General features: G+C 44.1%; 1 protein-coding gene across 6 annotated transcripts in view; it reads left to right on the top strand.

Annotated features, from left to right (window-relative positions):
* The window catches only part of golga3 (golgin A3), an 88,707-nt gene that overhangs the window by 46,101 nt on the left and 16,040 nt on the right, over positions 1-26,566 (top strand). For all 6 annotated transcript variants that reach the window (XM_070888097.1, XM_070888096.1, XM_070888100.1 and 3 more), the window contains 13 exons: positions 720-1,026; positions 2,560-2,762; positions 3,638-3,775; positions 4,581-4,742; positions 10,958-11,326; positions 13,538-13,615; positions 13,780-14,043; positions 14,179-14,273; positions 15,109-15,325; positions 17,066-17,209; positions 20,686-20,883; positions 22,546-22,662; positions 25,442-25,581. In XM_070888097.1, coding sequence (XP_070744198.1) covers positions 720-1,026; positions 2,560-2,762; positions 3,638-3,775; positions 4,581-4,742; positions 10,958-11,326; positions 13,538-13,615; positions 13,780-14,043; positions 14,179-14,273; positions 15,109-15,325; positions 17,066-17,209; positions 20,686-20,883; positions 22,546-22,662; positions 25,442-25,581 — 2,432 coding nt within the window. The remainder of the gene's footprint in view (positions 1-719; positions 1,027-2,559; positions 2,763-3,637; positions 3,776-4,580; positions 4,743-10,957; positions 11,327-13,537; positions 13,616-13,779; positions 14,044-14,178; positions 14,274-15,108; positions 15,326-17,065; positions 17,210-20,685; positions 20,884-22,545; positions 22,663-25,441; positions 25,582-26,566) is intronic.

The raw sequence follows: 26,566 nt of genomic DNA, 5'->3' as shown, positions 1-26,566 counted from the left end.
AAGACTTGGATTTGGTTATCCTAACTTGTTAATCCTTGTCTACTCTCGAGCGTTTTTCAATCAACTCCTCCATTTATGGTGTGCCTTTCTCAATGCAAACCACCAGACACAGCTGGACTTTAATCCCCCAGATCGATTGTTGAATCTGTGTGTGTGTGTGTGTGTGTGTGTGTGTGTTTATATATCTGGTGGAAATAATGCTACTTCTAAGTTTCCACAACTGTCTTTAAATTGTGAGAGCCCATGGTACCTTGAGTGAACAGGTCCTACACTCCAAACATTACATTGCACTTCGCGGTTGATTTACAAAGAAAAGTCCGTCTTGTCATTTATGTGTGTGTGTGTGTGTGTGTGTGTGGTTTAGTTTTTGATCATTGACGATTTAGTATAATCCAGGTTTTTTGTAAGAGTAAGCTTTGGACTGCTCACGGTAATGTAGAAATATTTGTGGCAGCACTTTCTCTCTCTCCATAGCTCCCACAGGCAAATCCAAAATATGTCGTTTTTTGAATTTTTTTTTTCAATTCCGTGACCTGCGATGGTCTTTGTGTCCATGTGAACAGAGTTTCTGTGTAATTTTACTTTAAAGGAATGATCTGCTCGTCCCCAGGTGTTCCGGCGTTGATGTCAAAGCAGAATGTAGAGCAATTAGGATAAAGCATGACCATTCCTTAGTAAATGAATAAAGGCCATCATTGCCATTCTCTTTGCCCTCTCAGGGATTGAAGGAGAAGACTGAACTGCAGGCCCAGTTGGCAGCTTTAAATGCCCGGCTGCAGGCGCAGGATGAGCAGAAGGTGCTCAGTGAGCAAAGGCAAAGCACGTTGAACTCTGAAGTGAGCACCTTACGGCAAACGTGTTCCAGCCTGGAACAGGCCATGACTGAGCTGCAGACTAATCTCGAGGCCAAGAATGCCGGTTTAGTTGGGCTAAACAAAGATCTTCAGGTGGCTGAGGAGCAGTATCGCAGACTGATGGGAAAAGTTGAGGAAATGCAGCAGGCAATTTCTAGCAGAGATAATTCAGGTATGTCTATGCAGTGTTTGAAGCTGTGCTCAGTCGGAGCATTTTATAACCATCTTATTTTTAGACTTCTCCCTTCCTCTCCTTGATGTACTGACTCTTACTGGGATACAGTTTTGTAGGTGCTCGCATCCAACCATTAACTTGCCCAATGTCTCTTTTTGATGTGCAAACCCAGACAGGGTGTGTCAGGTGGCTATTTTACTGTAGAGTGCATCATATACAGTTCTCTCTCACTTGCTTCCTAGAACGAGTAGATGAATAATCTGAATTGGGAACCACAGCTTTTCCCCCTCTTTCTACCTACCCCCGCCTGGCCCAGGGGCAGTGAGGCCATTGTATCACACCCAACTATTGGAATAGCTAATTCAGCAGAGACGGGGAGTCAGACCTCTTGGGCTACTGGGGGAGCTGATTCCCCAGCTGTGAAGAAAGCCTCGAATGTTTACTTTGTTTAACAAATGTAAGTTGCTAGTTGTAGCATTTTTAATGACCTTGGTCTAATCTGTCACATGTCAATTCTATCTCCTGGATTGTACAAGGTTATAAATATAATGGGGCCAAAATTGCCCCTTTCTCTTCGAGCTGAGGGGGTCGATAAGCACTCACCGCTCGATCGGCACGGAGGGGCCCGTGCATTGGGGCAGACGGTGTGCCCCGTTTCGGACAGAGGGCAATTTCGGACCCAATGACTTTGCAGTATGGTGAAATTCTATATGGAAGTGACTGATGATGCAAAATCATTGGGAATTCTTGCTGGGGTTGTGTTGAATTTTGCAGCTAGTTGTAACGGGTATTTTGAGTAGTTTGGTTTTGTAATGATCTGAGCTTTCCTTATTTGGCTGATTTGAAGACTGAATATTTTACTTTTATATTTATTTAAACTGTTGCAATATTTTTGAAATTTTCAAGAGGGAATTGGTCTTTCAGGATTATCAAGATATAATTTCATAACTAGTTACGTAGTTGTTCAAACTTATTTTCCAGAATCTGCTTGTTTGATTAGGGTTGCTTTCCAGACACGCTTGTTCCCGTTGGATAGCTAGTAATGGCCATTACCATCTCAAGTTGGCCCATCATCCCTTTTGTCTCTCAAATCTCCCCTGCTTTCCACCCTATCACAGACCTTCCCTTTTGTTCTTTCCTCCCCTCCCCTTTCAGTGCTCGGTAAGAATCTGTTAATTTCGAACTTTCGTCAGCTCTGACAAAAGGGTCACCGACCTGAAACCTTAACTCTCTTTCCCTCCACAGATGCTGCCTGACCCGCTGAGATTTCCAGCATTTTCTGTTTTTATTATAGTAATGGCTACACATGGGAGATTTTGATATTCACCATAACAATGATTGAGATGTTAGCACGAGTCAATAACCTACTCCATCGGCAGACCATGGAAGGTGTAGTCATTTTGTTTGACCTTGTCTAGTCCAATTACATCTTCTGGGACCTTGTTTTAATGCAATCGCCGTTGTGAAATGTAGGAAACTAACCTACAGATTATTATTCTAAAGTGTTTTAAAAAAATTTAATATTTTCAGTTCATGCTATTCGACAACAGATGACCGGTCTACAGAGCCAGCTTCAGCAGGCACAGTTGGAACGTGCCACTCTGACAAGCCAGCTCAGGACATCCCAGTCGGAAATAACTTCTCTGCAGCAAGTTCGGCAGTGGTACCAGCAGCAACTGGTACTGGCACAAGAGGCAAGGGTTCGCCTACAGAGCGAAATGGCAAACGTGCAGGTAAGACTTTCCAACCTTTACACGGCACCCGTGTTCCACTTAGTGTAAATGATGACGCTACTTGGCCACCAGGAGGAGAAACAGACACACCTGAAGCTGTCCAAATCATATTGAAAATGTAAATTTAAATCAATCCAGTTTGGCTCCTTTCGTTTAGATATATCTTTTTTAATTGGCTCACTTTTTAAATTGTCACGTCAGCATGTGGCTACTATTGTTTTACCTTGGACTCTCTATAAATGTGTACAAAACTTAATTACATTGACTCTCAAACGATTTCTCTGAAAACTACAGCTTGTAGTGAAACCAAGGAAAGGATAATATACAGTACACTTAAAACTATTTTATTCATAGGGGAGATTATTTTATGAGGAGAGGCCAAGGAAACTAGACCTATATTCCCTCGAGTTTAGAAGAATGAGAAATGGTCTCATTGAAACATATAAAATACTTACGGGCTTGCCAGGATAGATGCTGAGGGGATGTTTCCCCCGGGCTGAAGAGTCTAGAACTAGAGGTCACAGTCTCAGAATGAGGTCGGCTATTTAGGACTGAGATAAAGAAAATGTCTTCACTCAAAGGGTTGTGAATCTTTAGAATTCTCTACGCCAGAGGGCTGTGGATGTTCAGTCGTTGAGTATATTCAAGACAGAGATCGATCGATTTTTGGACATTAAGGGAATCGAGAGATGTGGGGATAGTGCGGGAAGGTGTTGAGGTAGAAGATCAGCCATGATCTTATTGAATGGCGGAGCAGATTTGAAGAGCCGTATGGCCTACTCCTCCTATTTCTTATGTTCTTATTTCATGCTAAGCCAAATGTTTCTGCAGTTATTATGTTTCACAATGATTTGAGTGTGGTTTTTTATTGACAGGCTGGGCACATGACCCAAGCAGTAATGCTGGAGCACCTGAAGATAGAGAATGTATCTCTGTCTCAGCAACTTACTGACACTCAGCAGAGATCTATCAAGGAAAAGGAACGCATTGCAATGCACCTCCAAAATATTGAGGTAAAAATTAAAGGCAATCCGTGAACTGTGTGAGGATATTGCGACTAATGGCTGTTATTTGCATGAGAGTATAACCTTTAACAAAGTTCAATTTTGATCCTGCTCCACCTGTTTTTTAACAAGAGTACGTTATTCTTGTAAAAGGCTTGATGTGAATATTTTCTGTGATTCTGAAAGAAGTAACATGTTGGAACAGCAGTATGTCTCAGTTATTGTTGACATTAGAATTGCAATCTGATCTGTTTTAAAATGTAGAACTGATAGCCTAACCCCGTTTGCTAGGTAGCACATGTAGAGGTCAACAGCATGGGATCACTCGCATTTCTGTTACACTCCCTGATATGGAGAGAAGAGGGATTGAGTGAGTTGGTGCACACTGTTTGCATTTTTAACCTACCCTCTCAAAGAAGAATTGAGGAAATATTTAAAATGATTTTAATTGTATTAATGTTCTGCTTCGTTACAGTACAAAATGTAGTCACTGTGCACATACATCAAATGCATGCGTAGAGTCATCTTTAGTGGTTGATCTGCTAAAAGCTAAAGGATCTTAGTCAATCCCTCACAGTTGTACAGTACTGGAGAATGGATTGTTGAAACTCTTCTTTTTTTGGTAGAGAGAACATTGTGGCTTGAGGGAGCCCGGTCTCGGTCACTGCAGCGTGACCGTTATTGAATGATTCATAGTTGACCCTCTAGTAACACAACACTTCCACGCAAAACACGAGCAAGTCAGTTCACAAGGTTGGGGTTGCAACTGGTTTTGCTGTATTTTCGTGTATGACGGTGACATTTTGCACAACAGGTTGACATGTTGGACCAGGAAAAGGCTTTCCAGCAGATTCAGGAGGCGAAGGCAATGGTGGAAGATGATCTGTCACGGAAACTTGAAGAGTTTGAGGAAGAGCGTGAGCACCTTCAGAAACTGGCTAATTCTGCCACAGCATTGGAGAGACAGCTCGAGGAGGTAAGGAGCCCGAGTTTTGTAAAAATGGCTGTTTCCATTTGAAAATCTTACAAATACACTGGGCCGAAAATTGCAGTCGGAGACGTCCTTTGTACGCACGCCTCTGATCCGAAAAAAAAATCCCAGAAAATACCTGTTGGTCCCGGAGAAACATGGGGTCCAAGGTCGTCTTTCGCTGTGTAGTGCACAGGGAGATGTCTTTCATGTACGGACGTCTGTTGAAATCACGTGAGCCTGGACCACCAATCACAATCTAGTATTCTCAGTGATAATGGGAGCTCTGTTTATATGGTCTCCTATTACTATCAATGGCAATACTAAAATAACAGCACAATAAATTAAAATAAGCACCTCACATATTTAAAATAATTGAAATTAAATATAATTAAATGTTTTAGAAAAACATATTTTTTGGATTTTTTTTTTAATGTGTTGTAATAGGGTTTAATGGGAGCCCATATAAACAGAACTCCCATTATTAATGCGAATGAAGCCCTCAGACCGGAATAATATTAAAAATAAACTTGCCTTAATGAACAGGGTTTTTAATATGACAATGAATGATTAAATTTAATTTTTCTATGTTTTAAGTGTTACAAATCTAGAGCCCCCTGGATGTCAAGGGATATACAGGGTAAGATAAAGGGAAGCTTATTACAGAGTCCGAGAACTCAATACTGCAGAGACTCTAGGAGTATAAGTCAGGTCTGCAATTAAAAAAGATATCGGGAAAGCAAAGAGAGAGCATGAAAGAATGTTGGCAAGTAAAATCAGGGGAAACCCAAAGATGTTTTATAAATACCTTAAGAGCAAGAGGTTAACTAGAGAAAGAGTGGGGCCTATTAGAGACCACAAAGGTAATCTGTGTGTGCGTAGGCAGAAGATGTTGGTATGATTCTTAATGAATACTTTGCATGTGTTTTCACGAGAGGGGCGATGCAGACTTTGCAATGAGGGAGGAGGAGTGTGAAATATTAGACGAGATGAACAAAGTGAGAGTGGAAATATTAAGGGGCTTAGCAGCTTTGAAAGTGGATACGTCCCCAGGCCTGGATGAAATTTATCCCATGCTGTTAAAGAGAAGCAAAAGAGGAAATAGCAGAGGCTCTGGCCATCATTTTCCAATTCTCTCAGGGTACAGGTGCCGTGCAAGAGGGCTGGTGGACTGCTAATGTTGTATCTTTGTTTAAAAAGGAGAAAAGGGATAGACGAGTAATTACAGGCCAGTCAGCCTAACCTCGGTGGTAGGAAAATTATTGGAAAAAAATCCTGAGGGACAGGATAAATCTTTATTTGGAAAGAAATGGATTAATCAAGGACAGTGAGCATGGATTTGTTAAGGGAAGGTCGTGTCAGACTAACTTGATTGAACTTTTCGAGGAAATAACCAGGAGGGTCGATGAGGGCAGTGTGTATGATGTAAAAAAAATATAGAAACATAGAAAATAGGTGTAGGAGTAGGCCATTCGGCCTTTCGAGCCTGCACCGCCATTCAATAAGATCATGGCTGATCATTCCCTCAGTACCCATTTCCTGCTTTCTCTCCATGGCCCTTGATCCCCTTAGCCGTATGAACATAATAAGCACATAAGAATTAGGAACAGGAGTAGGCCATCTAGCCACTCGAGCCTGCTCCGCCATTCAGCAAGATCATGGCTGAGTGGACTCAGCTCCACTTGCCCGCCCGCTCCCCATAACCCTTAATTCCCTTATTGGTTAAAAATCTATCTCTCTGATTTGAATACATTCAATGAGCTAGCCTCAACTGCTTCCTTGGACAGAGAATTTCACAGATTCACAACCCTCTGGGAGAAGAAATTTCTTCTCAACTCAGTTTTAAATTGGCTCCCCTGTATTTTGAGGCTGTGCCCCCTAGTTCTAGTCTCCCCGACCAGTGGAAACAACCTCTCTGCCTCTATCTTGTCTATCTCTTTCATTATCTTAAATGTTTCTCTAAGATCACCCCTCATCCTTCTGAACTCCGAGTAAAGACCCAGTCTACTCAATCTATCATCGTAAGGTAATCCCCTCATCTCCGGAATCAGCCTAGTGAATCGTCTCTGTACCCCCTCCAAAGCTAGTATATCCTTCCTTAAGTAAGGTGACCAAAACTGCACGCAGTACTCCAGGTGCGGCCTCACCAATGCAGTTGCAGCAGGACCTCCCTGCTTTTGTACTCCATCCCTTTCACAATGAAGGCCAACATTCCATTCGCCTTCCTGATTACCTGCTGCACCTGCAAACTAACTTTTTGGGATACATGCACAAGGACCCTCAGGTACTGTATATGGATTTTAGCAAAGCTTTTTATAAGGTACCACATGGCAGACTGGTCATGAAAGTAAAAGCCTATGGGATCCAGGGCACAGTGGCAAGTTGGATCTAAAATTGGCTCGGAGGCAGGAAGCAAAGGGTAATGGTTGATGGCTGTTTTTGTAACTGGAAGGCTGTATCCAGTGGGGTTCCGCAGGGCTCAGTCCTGGGTCCCTTGCTTTTTGTGGTATACATCAATGATTTGGACTTGAATGTTGGGAGTATGATTAAGAAGTTTGCAGATGACACTGAAATAGGCCGCGTGGTTGATAATGAAGAAGAAAGCTGCGGACTGCAGGAAAATATCAATAAACTGGTCAGGTGGGCGGAATAGTGGCAAATGGAATTCAGTCCGGATAAGTGTGAGGTAATGCATTTGGGGAGGTCTAACAAGGCAAGGGAATACACATTAAATGGTACAACACTGAAAAGTGTAGAGGAACAAAGGGACCTTGGAGTGCAGGTCCACAGATCCCTGAAGGTAGCAGGCCAGGTAGATAAGATGGTTAAGAAGGCATATGGAAAACTTGCCCTTTTATATTCGAGGCATGGAGTATAAGAGCAAGGAGATTATGCTTGAACTGTATAAAACACTGGTTAGGACACAGCTGGAGTACTGTGTGCAGTTCTGGTCACCACATAACGGGAAAGATGTGATTGCACTGGAGAGGATGCAGAGGAGATTTACAAGAATGTTGCCTGGACTGGAGAATTTTGGCCACGAGGAAAGTTTGGAGATGATGGGTCTGTTTTCTTTAGAACGGAGGAGGCTGAGGGAGACCTGATTGAGGTGTATAAGATGATGAGGGGCCTGGATAAAGTGGATAGGTAGGACCTGTTTCCCTTGGCAGAAGGATCAACAGCCAGGGGACATCAATTTAAAGTAATTGGGGAGGTTTAGAGGAGATACAATGGGGAAATGTCTTCACCAGAGGGTGGTGGGAGTCTGGAACTCACTGCCAAAAGGGTTGTAGAGGCAGAAACTCTCACCACACTTTAAAAATACTTGGATGTGCACTTAAAGTCCAAGTTTCAGCATCAAAAACGGTGCACCTCGGAGACTTACGTGATCTGCCTAAGTTAGTTTGTAGTAAGTTTTCACTGCCGAAACTTACAAAACAGGCCTGAGTGGCTGGACACACCCCCTTTTGAAAAAAAATACTTTACCTAAAGCCAACCTAAACTAACTCACTAGAACTGGAGCAAACTAATATCCGAGAATTGCAATTTCTAACATACTCCAAACTAAACTAGTTGCTCCAAAAAACTAGGAGCAACTCCACCCGAAACTTGGGCCCCTAGAGTGCTACGGACCAAGAGCTGGAAAGTGGGATTGGGCTGGATAGCTCTTGGTCGGCCGACGCGGACACAATGGGCCGAAATGGCCTCGTTCTGTGCTGTAAATTTCTATGTTTCTACATTATGCTGGTAAAAGTAGGCTATAAACGCCTGCTTTTACCAGGGGTAATAGTTTGAAGGTCATTCGTTGGGCAACTTCTCCCGGGGATGCGTAGAATCTGTCTAAAGAAATGTTGACTGATCGGAAATGCCGGTTCTCAGCGCATGCGCACCGTGCGGCGAACCGTTCTTTGCACAGCCTTGCCGGGTCCATGCGCACTTCGTACCCACCCGGCGAGGCCGCAACTTCCGGCCCATTATGTCCGGAACTCAAAAGGAGAGAGTTGTTGCTGTGCTGTCAAACATGCCTCCTGGCAAGTAGACCAAGTAGCTCCACTGGTTTCTCAGCGTGAAGATATCAGCAGGTTTGGCTGTTCTGGCCAACTATGTCGAGGAAGAGATTGTAGACGCGGAGAGTGAAAAGGAAATTGTAATTAAAAAAAAAATTCAGCCGAAGTTGAACTTTTCACCAAATCCAATAAAATGTATTGTTGCTATGCTGCCTATTTAACCAGCCGCAATATGTGAGGGACCCATGCCATTCCTCTATTAGAGTTGTACTGCTCAGCTGCTGTGGGACCAGAAAAGTGGAAAGGAATTAAGGATATTTGTTATAGAAAGAGTAAAAAGAATGAATGAGCTTCAATTTATTTTGCAATTTGTTACTGCATCCTCTGAGCATAAAGTGTTTTACTACCAAGTTGTCATTACGTTGTAATGTGCATTCCTATTGTTTTATGGGCAAATGTAGGCATTTGCTCACAGCAAGGTCCCACAACAGCAGATGAATGGATGGTTAGGTAACTGGTGGTTTTGGCTTGGGGTGGAATGTCATACAAGATACCAGAAGAAATCCTTGCCCCTCTTTGAATAGTGCCAATGCAATCTTTTACCTCCCACAAGATGTTTGAACAGGTCAGACAAGGCCTCAGTTTATGGATCAAACCGAGGATGACTTGCTTCCACGCCTAAAAGTTCACAGGTGTATCAATAGTCCAGGTCCCGGACTAATTCTTGAAGGGTGGAAGATACCTGTGCATGTATTTTTTTAACGTGGGGTGGCCGTTGCACACCAGCCACCACACGGGCTTGACAGAGCTAGGTCTTGGTCCATTGGCAAGGGTTAGCACTGGAGACCAGCTCTGCTGCACGGACCTAGTACGCGCGCACATCACAGTGTGGGCTGGGCCCGTGCTGCCCCTGGGCCCTCGCCTCTTCTGGGCCCCGCACTCGCCCCTCTCCCGGGCTCCGATCACGCCCCTCTACAATCTCTCACCGCTCCTTCGCCCCGACCTCGCCGCTCCTGCTGTACCTGACCACGCTCCAATCACCGACCTGGATCTTGGTGACGTCCAATCCAGTCACCCTCTTTGCTACCATTGCTCTCCTCCAGCTCGTGCTGCTCCCTGGAGAGGTATGCCGCCATGCTGTTCCTTCTGCTCCCCGGCCTGCCTCTGCTGAAAGGCAGCATCTCCGACAGTCCCTCAGTACTTCGCTGAATTGTCAGCCTGGAGTATGTACTTCTGTTCTCAGTGGGGCTTGAAATCCTAACCCTCTGACTCGGGCAAGAGTATTACTGCTGAGCCAAGTTGTTGGTCTGTGACAGCTTCCTGTGACTGAGTTTCATGGTCACTGTCTGCTCCATTCTCAATGCATATACAGATGAGTGTGTATATTCAGCCCATACTAGCTCATCTGTACAGAAAGAACTGACAATTCCCCCGTTACAATATCCAGCTGTTGCTTAAAGATTCCAGGGATTTTGCCTCTACAGCCTTACCTGGAACTACAGTCTACATGTTGATGACTGTGAACAACTTGCTCAACTGCAAATTGTCATGACTGTTATTAATGTGATCTTGGATCTGGCCTGTAGGTTAAACAGCTTCCCACTGGTTATTAACTATTCCAACGCACATCTGGCTGGCCTCTCACATTCTACCCGATGTAAATTTGAGGTCATCCAAAACTCAGCTGCCCCGTGTCCTAACTTGCACCAAGTCCCACTCACCCATCATCCCCTGTGCTCACTGACCTACATTGGCTCCCATTTAAGCAACGCCTCAATTTTAAAATTCTCATCCTTGTTTTCAAATCCCTCCATGACCTCTCACCTCCCTATCTCTGTAACCTCCAGCCCCATAACCCTCCTGAGATATATATGCTCCTCTAATTCTGCCCTCTTGAACATCCCTGATTTTAATCATTCTAACATCGGTGGCCGTGCCTTCAGCTGCCTAGGCCCTAAGCTCTGGAATTCCCTCCCTAAAACTCTTTGCCTCTCTACCTCTCTTTCCTTCTTTAAGACACTCATTATAACCTACCTCTTTGACCAAACATTTGGTCATCTGCCCTAATTTCTCATGTGGTTTGGTGTCAATTTTTTGGTCTTGTAATACTCCTGTGAAGCACGTTGGGACGTTTTACTATGTTAAAGGTGCTATATAATTGGTTGCATTTGTGATTCTAGCTCATGGATGTACTGAAAATGTTTCTCTCTCCAGGTTAGGTTAACCTTGCATCAACGAGAACTCCAATTAGAAGCTTTACAGCAGGAACAATTGGAGCTTCTGAAGCAGCTCACTATCTCCCAAGAGGCCTTGCACACCAAGGACCAATCATTGAATGAGTTGCAGGCACGTTTCGATGAACTGGAGGCCAACCTAGCAGAGGTACAAACTGAAGCAAACACCAAAGATGATGCCATCCAGTTCTTGCAGAATGAGAAGATTGTCCTGCAAGTCGCGCTACAAGCTGGAAAAACGGATAAGGTTGTTCTGGAGGAAGGTAGCAAAAAGCTCGAGGAGGACACTGAAATGGTATCTGAAATCCTAGAACAACTTCGGCAAGAAATCGCTGTCAAGACTGGGCAGGTAATTGGAATTTACTGCACTGCGATGCAGCATGTTTATAAAATTAACAAAGATTTTGTGGTCTAGCTTTTTTGGAAAAAAAATATTCAGTACATTGCAAGTTGTGACCCATAAGAATTAATCTCTGTCAGATGCACTCTCTGGTCATATTTTCAGCCCTGGGTTATTTATTTATTAGTTTTTATACCATGTTGCTTGTATGGCTTTTTTTTTTAGCAGTACTGTACCTAAAGTTTTGAATAAGAGTCAAATGGGCTGGAGGGTAAAGGACAGAACTAGGGAGGGGTGATGCCATGGAGGGATTTGAATTAATGGATGAGAATGTTAAATTTGAGGTGTTGGGAGAGCCTGAAGCCAATGTAGGTCAGCGAAGATGGGTGTGATGGGCGAGCTTGACTTGGATTGGGGTAGGACACTGCCAGGAACGTTTTAGATGAAGTTTTACCGAGGATTGGAGACGAAGCAGTGGTAATCAACTCTGGATGTGACCACGATGTGATTGAGGGCTTGAGCAGCAGATGAGGTGAGATGGAAGTAGGTGGCCTTTGTGATGGAGAGGCTTTTTAAAAAATGTATTCATTGGATGTGGGCGTCGCTGGCAACGCCAATATTTATTGCCCATCCCGAAAACTGAGTGGCTTGCTAGGCCATTTCAGAGGGCAGTTAAGGGTCAATCACTGGGACATATTGGCCAGGTCAGGTAAAGACAGCAGATTTCCTTCCCTAAAGGACATTAGTGAACCAGATGGAGTTTTACGGCAACGCGGTAGTTTCATGGTCACCATTACTAATTACGGCAACGCGGTAGTTTCATGGTCACCATTACTAATTACGGCAACGCGGTAGTTTCATGGTCACATTACTAATTACGGCAACGCGGTAGTTTCATGGTCACCATTACTAATTACGGCAACGCGGTAGTTTCATGGTCACCATTACTAATTACGGCAACGCGGTAGTTTCATGGTCACCATTACTAATTTATTCCAGATTCATTTAGTTAACTGAATTTAAATTTCCCAGTTGCTGCATTGGGATTTGAACTCGTGTCTCCGGATCAGGCATCTGGAATACTAGTAACATACAGCAACGTCAGCTAGTGCTGCCATACACCGGGGTTAGAAGCACAGCTCGGAGTTGAACAGGCTGCTCAGTTTTAAAGTCTGGTTCAGCTTAAGACATTGGCCAGGGTGGAGTTGGTGTCGAGGGTCCGGACTTTGTGGTGGCGGCTGAGGTGATGGTGTTGGTCTTTCCAGTGTTTAGCTGGAGGATGCTACAGCCCGTCCAGGACTGGATGTCAGATGAGCAGTTTGATGGGGAGAAACTGTCTCCACTAGCAGAAGGCTCGGTAACCAGCGGACACAGATTTAAGATGACTGGTAAAAGAAGCAGAAGTGACCTGAGGAAACATTTTTTTTTTTTACACAGCGAGTTGTTGCGATCTGGAATGCACTGGCTGAATTGGGTGGTGGAAGCAGATTCAATAGTAACTTTCAAAAGAAAATTAGATAAATACTTGGAGACAAAAATTACAGAGCCATGGGGAAAGGAGCAAGCGAGTGGGACTAATTGGATAGTTCTATCAAAGAGCTGGCACAGGCACGACGGGCTGAATGCCCTCCTTCTGTGCTGAATCATTCAATTATTCTATGATAATTCAGCACTAATTGGAATTGCCAATCAAAGAGGCCACAGAATCGCTGGTGTGCCAATTGGAAAACATGTCATAAGGGTGCAGCAGTGGCTGCTCATCTAAGGTGGGGGCAGAGTAGAGGGAGCTTTACTTTGCTTCTGTCTGTGCATTACCAGACCTGGGAGTACTTGCTATTGGAATGCCTGAGATAGGACGAGTTCCATTTCCCAACCTTAACATACATCCCTCAACTTGAGCACACAAAACAATTAATGGTGAAAAAAAGTTTTATTTAACAAGCCACCAATCTATTTTCAATAAATTCTGGTCTTGGTTTGCATAATACAGGCTCTGCAAAAAGATTAAACATGGCAAAGAACAGCATTTTAGGTAAATCACAGGAGTTTTTTCAAATGCGGAATACATTTATGCAAAAATGCCTGTAGCTTACGGAGCAATGTTTTGGCATAACCAGAAAGATGGTTGTAAAACACACTGTGCAATTCTTAATCTGAAACTTGCATTACCATCCAGTGTTAGTATTTTACAGGAGGTGCAATTATTTATCTGTTGTATAGGTGGAAAATATGCAACAGGAGAACACCAGCTTTAAGAAACAAACCCAGAAACTGAAAGAACAGCTTGTTCAACAGAAGGTAAATGTTGCTGAGATTTGTAGTATGTTACTTGAAAGTGCTGTTTGGTTTACAATGTCTACATGTTTACCTAGATTGATGGTAACCAGAGGATTGATACTCGAGGGTAATAGAGAGCTGATTGTTCTAGAGTTGATTGCACTGTTAATGGCACCTTCCTTCAGGTGATGGTGGAGGCCTATCGACGTGATGCGAATTCAAAGGATCAGCTAATAAACGAGTTGAAATCAACCAAGAAAAAGCTGGAGTTGGTGGTGAAAGAGTTGAAGCAAGAAGTGGTCGTGCTGCAGACCGACAAAAAGTCAGCGCAGAACGACCATGTGCGGTTACAGAGAGAGATTTCTCGGCTTCACCAACAAATGACCGATCTGGAAACCCAGCTGCAGTTGGCACTGGAAGAACGTGACGAATTGGACACTGAGCTCCAGGTACAGAAGCTCACGGTCAAATCTCTCGACCCTTTAACTCGAGCAACTAACTATAGTATCAGCAAGTTGGCATTGTTTCATTTCATTGCTCTTGTCAACAGATCATTAAACCTGTCGTGTTCTACTTTCTAACAGTCGGTGCAGTTTGACAGAGGCCAGCTAGTGTCGCTCTCTCAGGAGAATGACGAACTGAAGAAGCAAGTGGAGCAGCTGCAGGAAGAAACTAAAAAGTGAGGGAAACTTTTGCTTAAACTTGATCGGTCCTTATCCTGCTGATTTATCACACAGACAATTCCGAATTAAAGTTTAGGCAGAAGTGACCCAAGTATTGATGATTAACACTTGCTACTTTTAGACTTTGGGATAACTTTCCTATATGGCCGCTAAGGCTTGTTATATCTGCATAATTGTTTACATAAACCAACAGGAAAAATCAGCAAATCTTTTGTTCGACGTTTCACTGCAAGTTTTGCAGTCACAGTCCTGAATAGTCATGGCTTCAAAAATACTACGGTTTTGTAAAAGTTTATCAATTAACAATTGGAATGAGACTGTGTAGACTGTTTAAGGGAAGAATTTTCGTTGTATAGCAGGATACCATTCTAACTTGTATGAAAACCTTATTGTCGACCCATATTTTCACTGTTGGCTGCAGATGCATGCAGTGTAATGACCAGGACTTGCCTGTAAAGCTGCATAGAGTATATAACCTCGCAGAATATAGAATCATAAAATGATACAGCACAGAAGGAGGCCATTCAGCCCATTGTGACTTTGCCGGCTCTTTGAAAGAGCGATCCAATTAATCCCACTCTCCTCTTTCCCCATAGCCCTGTACATTTTTCCCTTCAAGTATTGATCCAATTCTCTTTTGAATGTTACTATTGAATCTGCTTTGACTTCAGTGAAGTGCTGATGTTTCGAGGACTTGTCGATGGCTCTCCCACCCCCACTCCATTCCTTGTCCTAATTCGTTTTGGTGCAACATATAAAGAATTGTTGGGTTCTAAATGAATTTCATTTTCCTGATTGTGTTTGACTTGCGTCGACCTGATTTTTTTCCAGAGGTATCTCTGAGCAGAAGACCCGAATGAAGAAGCTCGGCACGGATCTCACCAGTGCGCAGAAAGAAATGAGAGCCAAGCATAAAGCTTATGAAAACGCTGTTGGCATCCTTAGCCGTCGACTGCAGGAGGCCCTTGGAGCGAAGGAGTCTGCTGAGGCGGAGCTCAGCAAGCTGAAAGATCAGATCACAGGAGGCGGAAGCGATAAGATTCTGCAAGTGCGTTTCCCTTTCTAAACTCTAATTGTAAATGTGTTTATATCCTGCAATTTGTAGATCGCTATCTGAGGCAAAAAAATGTTTAAATGGAAAAGGAGTTTCATAAAATCTTACAGTACAAAATCCGCTCCATCGTGCCTGTACTGGCTCTTTGAAAGAGCTGTCCAATTTGTCCCACTCCCCACCCCCCGCTCTTTCCCCATAGCACTGCAAATATTTTCTCTTGGCATCGTGGGCTGTCGACCGCGGAGGTTTAGTAAGAAGCAGCAATAAAGATAACTTCAAAAGATTCCAAAGATAAACTAAGGGCTGTAGTTGATTGTCATTTAATGAGATAATGATCTGGGTCAAGTGGTTGTGGTATTGGACTAACAAGCCAGAGGTAGTGAGTCAAATCCCATTGCAGCATGGTAACTTGTGACCACGAAAGCTTGCCACATTGTTTTCAATTTCTATCTGGTTTGATAATGTCCTCCAGACAAGGGAACCTGCTACCCCTACCCAGTCTGGCCCTGTGCATGTCTCTAGCCACACTGTGTGGTTGGCTTGTTAATTGCCTTCTGAAGTGACCTCGCAAGCCACTCTGTTGTAAAAGCAACCACTGCAAAGGCCCACCACCATTTAGGTTAAGCCCCTCGGGATGGGCGATAAAAGCACCCTCGCGGGTCTGTCTCACATTCTGATGACAAACTAGAATGAGATAAATCGAGAAACGGGATTCCATACCTGGTCTAATATTTTTGCACCAGTCTATTGCTATTTAAAGGAAGTTTATCACTGAAAAATCTTTTATTTTTTTGAAAATTGGTCAAGAACAGAACTAGATGTTTTTAAGTGAATAATTCAAAAAACACAGTTTTTCTCAAGCTGAGAAAAACGGAGTCAGCTATGCTTGTGTGTAAAACATGCTCGGAGTTTAGTTGGTTGAAATAAATATTGAAGGATGGTACAGCACATTGGAGCCACAGACTGAGGGATAGCAGGTTTCTATCTGTAGTTCCCCACATGCTAAGCATATGACTTCAGTTGAACCCTACAGATAAGACATAAATATGGAGCCTGATATATCCCCTGAAGGGAGGTAAAAACGAGAGGTCAGATAACTCTGGGTCTCTGGCAGACTGGACCTTCTTGTGTGGAACTCTAATAGTATCGACTGTCCTCTCAGTTTGGTGATGGTGGTTTTAAAAAAAATTCATTCATGGGAAATGGCTGTCGCTGGCAAGGTATGGTGCAGGTATTCCCACAGTGCTGTTTGTGAGTGCCAGGATTTTTACCCAGCGACAATGAATGAACACTGATGTATTTCCTGGTCGGGATGGAGTGTGTGACTTGGAGGGGCACCTGAAGGCAGTGGTGTTCCCATGTGCCTGCTGCCTTTGTCCTTCAAGGTGGTAGAGGCCACAGGATTAGGAGGTGCTGCCGAAAAAGATAACGTTGCAGGGAGACATTTAAAGGATGAAGTTTCTTTTCAAGTATCTCTCCTATTCAAAAAAAAAAAGTGCTATTAGTTCCGCAATCGGCCATTGAACGTACCACATGTTGGATTTCACTGGGGGTGAGAAGTGTGGTGCCAATATGTGATGTTTGCCGAGTTCACCCTTGTCCGCAGGTTGCTGTGGTTGGGTTACATTTTGGCAGAAATATGGAATGTGGCCTGTGGCATTCCAGGATATATTGGCCATGTCACTTGGAGCTGCGCTGGCAAATGATGGCGTTCTCCTTTTTATATGTTAATAGGAACGGATTCAGGCTTTGCAACTGGAGCTGCAGGCAGTCAACCACAGCAAAACCATGCTCGAGAAGGAGCTGCAAGAAATCATCTCGCTTACCAGCCAGGAGCTGGAGGATTACCGAGAGAAGGTTTTGGAACTAGAGGATGAGGTAAAAATGAAACAAAACCAGACTCTCTACTTGGGCACTTTTATCAGCCTGATTCCATTCCGGTACAGCTTATACCATAGAGGGAGTGCAACGATTCCTGGGCCGGGCGATTGTCCTATGAGGAGAGATTGAGTAGACTAGGCCTGTATTCTCCAGAGTTTAGAAGAATGAGAGGTGATCTCATTGAAACATACAAAATTCTTAGAGCTTGACAGAGTAGATACAGGAAGGATGTTTCCCCCGAGCTGGGGAGTCTAGAACCAGGGTCACTGTCTCAGAATATGGGGTTGGCCATTTAGGACTGAGATGAGGAGAAACGTTTTCACTCAGGGTGGTGAATCTTTGGAATTCTCTGCCCCAGAGAGCTGTGGAGGCTCAGTTATTGAGTATATTCAAGACAGAGATCGATAGATTTTTGGAATTTGAGAGAATCCAGGGATATGGGGATAGTGCTGGAAAGTGGAGTTGAGGTCGATGATCAGCCATGACCTCATTGAATGGCGGAGCAGGCTCGAGGGGCCGAATGGCCGACTCCTCCTAATTCTTATGTAGGGGTTGCTCATAGCGAATCGATGTCCCTTTATTTTTGTTTACTACAGCACGACTGAGCACAGAGTATTGTGGAAATGAATGGAATGATTCTGGGCTTTTTCTATTCACTCCTTTCCCCCCCCCCCTCCCCCCATCTCCTCCCTTCTCTCCCCCCCCCCCCCCCATCTCCTCCCTTCTCTTTCCCCCCCCCCCCCCCATCTCCTCCCTTCCCCCCCCCCCCCCAAAAAAAAAACATATCCATAGTGGTGCATCACCATAGTAGAGAAACGCATTATTGTTTGTTTATAAACTGCTTCTAGCCTTTCCTCCTCCTCTTGTGGTCTGATGACTATTGGGTTCTACAAAATTGTATAGAAAACCATTTAAAAACACAAAGACTTGCATTTCTATAGCGCCTTTCGTGATCTCAGGATGTCCCAAAGCGCTTTACAATCACCACGGTACTTTTGAAGTGTAGTCATTGGTGTACTGTAAAACAATAGGTTTTAAGGTGCATTATACGCGGGGCCATCATTAGTATAATGGTTTTCAAGATATTCCTGCATAGTGAAAATACATTTCAATTTGAATTTGTGTTGCACAGCCCTAAATAAAACATTTGTTACACAAATGTTTGTGGATTAGTACTCCATGTGGAATATTTTGAGCTTTCTGGGCTCAGTTTCAAAGTGCAGTAAATTTGACCTTTTTGTTCAGCTTCATTTCCTCTACAAATTATTGGCAAGACTGCACAATAACTGACCACTTCTGACTCTCGCACGCTCCTCTCAGTTGAGAGTATACCCTAAGTATAGTACGTGTGTGATGATTCCATCCATCAGCAAGTCAGCTTTCTTTTACAAAAGAAACCGCGATGAAACAGATAAATTTAGCAAAAACCTATTCAGACTTCATTTCAAGTTATGCATTTGAGAATGTGTAAAATTCTACTACTCCAGTCTTAGATTTGTGACCAAATACTTGTATATTCAGAATTCTAACGGGGATACATCTTTGCACAGTGACCCACAGAAGTTCAATGTTGTATCATACTCCGCCATGCAAGATGGGCAGCTCCCAGGATTTGATCCATGTCATGTAGTGAGATCTCCGTGGGGCAGCAGCCAGACCGTTGCAATTGAACTCGGTGCTTTGAGGTTTGTGATGGTGAAGGGCAGCCACTATCGAGCTGGAAGGCGTGTGTGTGTGTGTACGGATTTCAGATGGAGACAGGATCGTGGTGATGACCAGCTTGCTGGTGCTCACTGCCTTGGATTCACTGATCACACTGGTGTCCTGGATCATGGACTACCTGCTCTCTTCCCCCACCAAGCTGTAAATGTCAAATGAGATGCTGCTCGTATTCTCCTGTAAAATGCCTTCAATCATTTCCATTGCTTCTCTCTTTCTATCTTCTTGCTCCTCTCTTTCCCCACCCCCCCCCCCACCAGCCTTCACTTGCAATTTCTCTCATTTCAAGGGGCTGCCCTTTATATTTGTTTTTCGAGAATGAGTGAAGGTATCTGTAATTAATCCTTTCATGAGAATTATTCTGTCCATTCACTCAATGTGTCAGCCAATGGGTAACCTACTCCTCTGAGTCAGAAGGTTGTTGGTTAAAGTCCCACTCCCAGGTACTTGAGCGCATAAATCTAAGCTGACATTCCAGTGCAGTGCTGAGGGAGGGTGTCACAGTCGGAGGTGGTAAACCTGCTCTCTCAGGTGGACCTAAAAGAAGAGGAGCAGGGGAGTTCACCCCAGTGTCCTGGGGCCAATATTTATCCCTCAATTAACATAACAAAATGGATGATCTGGCCATTATCACATTGCTGTTTGTGGGAGCTTGCTGTGCGAACGTTGGCTGCCGCGTTTCCCACATTATAATAGTGGCTACACTCAACAAAAAAAAATACTTCATTGGCTGTAAAGCACTTTGAGACATCTAGTGGCCGTGAAAGGCGCTATATAAATGCAAGTCTTTCTTTCTTAAAAGCAATCTAACTCGAGTGTTTGAGTTTTTTTTCCTCTTGAACTGCTGTGATTTTTTTCATGCAGAATTTAAGGTTGTGTTATGTTCCTGAGGGCTGTCAGAAGGTGTGGTTCTGATTGAAGATGTAGACTGCTTCGCGTAAAGGTGTTTGTGAAAAGGCCTGGATTAGAAGAACTGTTTTCCAGACCCCAATAGTGTATTAGAAATTTGAAAAACACACAATCAAAGCTTTTGAACAATTGAAGTATTGTGTACTAAGCCCTCATTTTATTTTTGTAACCAAAGTCCTTCTGTGTATCTTGTGGGGTTAATTACAACAGCAGCAACTTGTATTTATTTCGCGCCTTTATTGTAGTGAAATGTCCCAAGGCGCTTCACAGGAGTATTATGAGATGAAAAATTTGACACCGAGCCGCATAAGGAGAAATTAGGGCAGGTGACCAAAAGAGGGTCAAAGAGGTAGGTTTTACGGAGAGTCTTGAAGGAGGGTAGGGGGCCGAAGAGGTTTAGGCAGGGAGTTCCAGAGCTTGGGGCCTAGACATCATCATCATAGGCAGTCCCTCGGGATCGAGGAAGACTTGCTTCCACTCCTGAAGTGAGTTCTTAGGTGGCTGAACAGTCCAATACGAGAGCCACAGTCCCTGTCACAGGTGGGGCAGACAGTCGTTGCGGGAAAGGATAGGTGGGACTGGTTTGCCGCACGCTCTTTCCCGCTGTCTGTGCTTGATTTCTGCACGCTCTCGGGGTGCTCAGCGCCCTCTTGGATGCACTTACTCCACTTAGAGCGGTCTTGGGCCAGGCCTAGGCAACAGAAGGCACGGCCACCAATGGTTGAGCGATTGTAATTGGGGACGCTCAGGAGGGCAGAATTACAGTCAGTATGAAGACTTATTGTTTTATTTTGTAGCAATTCTCTATTCACTGTGACGGCTTCAGTTCTTTCCCTCCCACGTAGCTTCAAGAGTCTAGAGGTTTTCGGAAAAGGATTCGACGCTTGGAAGAAGCCAATAAAAAGCTGACTCTGGAGTTGGAGCACGAACGAGGGAAGCTGGTTGGCCTGAGTCAGTCCCACGTTGCACTGAAAGAGCACACGAGCATCTTGGAGACGGCCCTGTCCAAGAGAGAAGCAGACCTGGTACAACTGAACCTTCAGGTATGAACTCAAAACAGAAGGATGTCTTTCTTTTAAAGCAAGGAGTGATTTGTGCTGCTTAATCCCGAGAGTGCTGCGAATCAAAGGAATTCCAGGCACTGTGCGCTAGCCATTGAAAAAATCGTTTCCCGCACTTTAATACTGAAGCACGCCCTAATACATAAAGCACTATTCAAATGTTGCGAGGAGCTTTATTATTCTAGTATTAACCCTGTAGAACAAAAATTATTTTTTTAACCACTCTGCTCATTCACCTTCCTCATTCTCTACCCTTCTTTCTTTTATGAATTCAACTTTCTAACTAGTTATACCTAACTGATGGATCTTGTAAGAAATTGTGGATTGTAAGAAATAGTCTTATACGGGTTCCCTCGCTCAACAGTTTGCCCGAGTTAATGACGCTGAAGGATTCCAATCACATCAGAAAAGGAATTGTATAGACAAACTGAGTTACAAGTCCATAATGCAAAAACAAAAACAACTTGTATTTATATAGCGCCTTTAACATCCCAAGGCACTTCACAGGAGTGTTATGAGATAAAAATTTGACACCGAGCTGCATAAGTAGAAATTAGCACAGGCTTTGTCAGAGGTATGTTTTAAGGAGCGTCTTAAAGGAGGGAATAGAGGCAGAGTGTTCCAGAGCTTGGGGCCTAGGCAACAGAAGGCATAGCCATCAATGGTTGAACAATTATAATCAGGGATGCTCGAGGGCAGAATTAGAGTAGCGTGGGGGGGGGGGGGTGGGGGGGAGGTTGTGGGGCTGGAGAAGGTTACAGAGTTATGACAAAAACAGGCATTAAGAGGTCTAGCAAGGAACCTTGAGATAAGAAAGATTATCCAAGAGAAGGTGTGATCTCAGAGGAAGTGGAGGGTTTTTCGCCTAAGAGTTGAGATAAAGAACTCGACATATCCTAGGTTAAATGATCCTGTCCATACCCTACACCAGGCCCATCGCTAAAAAGAGAATAAAAGAAAGACCTGGAGGGATTTTCAGGGTAGACGGTGCAGAGAAGAACTGTTCGTGCCACCAGCCCTGTCTGATCGGGACTAGTACCAGCTACTTGTCACGGTCGTATGTCTACTATGTCTATCCTGATTGAGTGTTGTGTTTGACGATATTTAAACTACCGCTCCCTTAATAAAATGTCTTATAACTGCTAAGACCCTTTGGGTATATGTGTGTGATCCTGATCGTACAGGCCCTCTAAACACTTGACTTGTTTCCTCTGCCTACCATCGTTTTTTGGAGTTGGGGCCAAAGTGTAAAATTGCTCTCTGTCTGGCAGAGAACCAGTTGTAGAGCCACTCTCGATCCAGAAATGAGAAGACCCAGATGGTCACATAATAGATGCAATTTTTTTGTTCATCTCGTGTCAAATCAAGAAACGCCAATGCTCAGTGGCCCCTGAAATTTGTTTGTGAGCTTGGTGCTGCTCCAAGAGCTAAATAAACCAACAGCGAACTGTACTGTGTAGTCTGCCAGCCCCAAACCTTTCTCACCAAAAATCCGTGATAATCTTGCCAACCCCATTCTGATATGAAAAACCATCCTGTGCCTTTTACTCCCTCCCCATACTTTGTGATTAATATTGTATTTCATTGATATCCATGTTCTACTTCAAAATGAGCAAAATTTCATGGCGTGACTTTTTTGGACAGGTACAAGCCGTCCTAAAACGAAAGGAAGAGGAGGACCAGCAGATGAAGCAGTTAGTACAGGCCTTGCAGATTGCACTGGAAAAGGAGAAAGAAAACGTTAATGAACTCAAACAGCAGGTAAATGGTGGCTTCAAAACTTCATTTCAAGGAACCGTAAACCTTTAATGATAGCAGTCGACAACCAATGAATCGGTTTATCTCGTTAATGGAATTTGCTAATGAAATGCTGGCAAAGGACTGGAATACAAGGGGGTAGAAGTCTTGCTTCAGCTATATAAAACCCTGGTTAGACCACGCCTGGACTGGAGCACTGTGAGCAGTTTGGGGCACTACATTTTAGGAAGGATTTATTGGCCTTGGAGAGGATGCAGCGTAAGTTTACCAGAATGATACCCGGACTCCAAGGGTTAAATTACAAGGAGAGATTACACAAACTAGGATTGTGTTTCCGAGAATTCCCTAGAATATAGAAGGTTACGGGGGTGATTTGATCAAAGTTTTCAAGATATTAAGGGGAACAGATAGGGTAGATGAGGGGGCTTGACAAGATGGATGCAGAGAGGATGTTTCCACTGATGGGGGAAACTAGAATTAGAGGGCATAATCTTAGAATAAGGGGCCGCCCATTTAAAACTGAGATGAGGAGGAATTTCTTCTGAGGGTTGTGGATCTGTGGAATTCGCTGCCTCAGAGAGCTGTGGAAGCCGGGACATTGAATAAATTTAAGATAGAGATAGACAGTTTCTTAACCGATAAGGGGTTGTGGGGAGCAGGCAGGGAAGTGGACCTGAGCCCATGATCAGATCGTCCATGATCGTATTAAATGGCGGAGCAGGCTCGAGAGGCTGTATGACCTCCTGCTCCTATTTTGTTATGTTCTTATTAGATCGAGTGAAACTATTCCTGCTGGTTGGGGAGTCTAGGACTAGGGGGCAGAGAGTAAGTATTAGAGCCAGACCTTTCAGGAGTGAAATTAGGAAACACTTCTACACATAAATGGTGGTAGAAGTTTGGAACTCTCTTCCACAAACAGCACTTGATGCTAGATCAATAGCTAATTTTAAATCTGAGATTAATAGATTTTTGTTAACCAAAGGTATTACGGGATATGGGGCAAAGGCGGGTAGAGAGAGTTGGGCCACAGATCAGCCATGATCTCATTGAATAGCGGAACAGGCTCGAGGGGCTGAATGCCCTCCTCTTATGTTAATGTTTTAATAATTTTTCTCCAAAAGTAGAGGTTTGGAGGAGGAATATTGGGGGATGTCTAATTGTCAATGATTCCAAATTTAACTGAAAGGCAACAATAGGCAAAGGGTGAGAAAATACAGTCTCTCCAAATTCGAACACGTCCATTACACTGCAATTCTGACTGTTGAATGAACGAGAACACTGCACAAAATTGCCCATCTTGTTTCACACGCTTGACATCTGCAGTCTGTAAATAAAGACAGTGTGAGGAAAATTGTATTGAAAATTATCACACAACATAACAAACTAGTTGCTTTAATCGACATCTCCACTGTACCAAAGGATGGCTAAGACCCAGCTCTGTGGGATTGAATGGTACAGACTCTGTGCTGAGTAAGTAGATCCCAGCCTGGCCAGCTATTGCAATGCTGGCTCCGGTATCGCTGAGCGAGGGATGGGAACGATCAGCTAGGGTTCCTGCTCCTGCTGCTATCCAGTGATCCTTGTTGCATACGCCATGTGAGAAACTTGGATGAGGACAATGGCTGTAAGAATATGAGCGGGTGTAGGCCATGCAGCCCCTCGAGCCAGCTCAGCCATTCAGTAAGATCATGGCTGATCTTCGACCTCAACTTGTACTTGGACCTAAAGTACTTGGATATGAACTTGAAGTGCCGTAACCTACAAGGCTACGGACCAAGAACTGGAAAATGGGATTAGGCTGGGTAGCTCTTTTTCGGCCGGCACAGACACGATGTGCCGAATGGCCGCCCTCCTGTGCTATGAATTTCTATGATTCTGCTTTCACACCCGATCTCTCATGTCTCTTGATTCCCCGAGAGTCCAACAATCTACCTATCTCAGCCTTGAATATACTCAATGATTCACCATCCACAGCTCTCGGGTAGAGAATTGCAAAGATTCATGATCCTCTGAGTGAAGAAATTCTTCCTCATCTCAGTCTTAAATGGTGACCCCTTATCCTGAGACTATGCCCCCTAGTTCTAGACTCTCCAGCCCACTTGCTGTCTAGGAATAGTCACCAGGATGGGGTGCTGAAAGGCTGCCAGGACTTGTTCAACTGTAAGATTAAAAAGGAAAGGGGGAGAAACGGAAATCTGCAAGAGATAATACAATAGAAAGAATGACTTGCATTTATATAGCGTCATTCACGACCACTGGATGTCTCAAAGCGCTTTACAGCTAATTAATTACTTTTGCAGTCACTATTGTAATGTAGCAATCGTGGCAGCCAATTTTTGCACAGCAAGCTCCCACAAACAGCAATGTGATAATGATCAGATAATCTGTTTTTGTTATGTTGATTGAAGGATAAATATTAGCCCAAGGACACTGGGGATAACGCCCCTGTTCTTCTTCGAAATAGTGCCGTGGGAGCTTTTACATCCACCCGAGAGAGCAGACTGTTTAACGTTTCATCTGAAATATGGCACCTCTGACAGTGCAGCACTCCTTCAGCACCGCACTGAAGTGTCAGCCCAGATTTATGTGCTCAAGTCTCTGGAGTGGGACTTGAACCCACAACCTGCTGACTCCGTGCTCAGCGAGAGTGTTGCCCACACTGAGCCACAGCTGACAATACTTTCCATCACCCTAAAGGAACTGAAAGCAAAGGTATTTTTTTCATTTTTCGTTTATTGTATGTCTAAATTTTTTTTTTTGTCTTTGTTTAAATTATTTACAGGTTTCAGCAAACAAGGCCGAGGCCGGACATAATCGTCGTCACTACAGAGCAGCCGCCCTCGAGCTCAGCGAGGTGAAGAAAGAGCTGCAAGCCAAAGAACAGCTTGTCGAGGCTCTGCAGGCAGAAGCTGATAAACTCCAGTAAGACAACTATGTGGCAGTAACTGTCCTTGGGCACAATGGTTGACCCGAACAGCGAGACCATGTGGTCGGAATGTTGAAACTCCGGGGTACCCGCTCAGTCGCTGGAGTTTCCCCATACCACAGCAATATATCATCCCGCAAATCCTCCTTTTGCCACGTCAGTCAGTGGTGGGGTTCAGAATTGTCCAGGTTGGCTTCATTTCTCAAGTTTGGGAAATCTCAGCCCCGTCCTCCCTCTTCTTCCCCCACCCAACCCCCAATCCAACTTTCTATCTGGAGTTTGTGGCTGGAATGTTAAGTGGGCTTTTTGTCTATTGTGTAGTGATTGGATTTGATGCATTTTATAGAATCCTTGGACTTCAGGTACAACTGTTGACTGTATTGGCCCATCGTGCCTGTGTCACGGCTAGCTATCTACTCTCGGAGGAAACGTTGCTGGATCTTGGTGGCTAAATGTATTTGCGACTGTTTGCTCACTTGGAGGGCAGGTGGCCTGTTTCCATGTAATCAATTTCATCAGTACATAAGAAATAGGAGCAGGAGCATTTGGGCCCTCGAGCCTGCTCCGCCATTCAGTAAGATCATGGCTGATCTGATCTTGGCCTCAACACCACTTCCCCGCCCGCTCCCCATAACCCTTGACTCCCTTATCATTCAAAAATCTGTATCTCCACCTTTAAATATATTCAATGACCCAGCCTCCACAGCTCTCTGGGGCAGAGAATTCCAAAGATTCACGACCCTCTGAGAGAAGAAATTCCTCCTCATTTCTGTTTTAAACGGGCGACCCCTTATTCTGAAACTATGCCTCCTAGTTCTAGATTCCCCCACGAGGGGAAACTCCTCTCTGCATCTACCCTGTCCAGCCCCCTCAGAATTTTATACGTTTCAATAAGACCACTTCTCATTCTTCTAAACTCCAATGAGTATAGGCCCAACCTGCTCAACCTTCTGGGATTGTTCTGGCCTATATGGTTCAACT

This window comes from Pristiophorus japonicus, chromosome 8 (assembly GCF_044704955.1).
Source record: "Pristiophorus japonicus isolate sPriJap1 chromosome 8, sPriJap1.hap1, whole genome shotgun sequence".
NCBI classification, from domain to species: domain Eukaryota; kingdom Metazoa; phylum Chordata; class Chondrichthyes; family Pristiophoridae; genus Pristiophorus; species Pristiophorus japonicus.
Note: the sequence above shows the minus strand (reverse complement) of the source record. Positions and strands in the feature narration are given on the sequence as shown.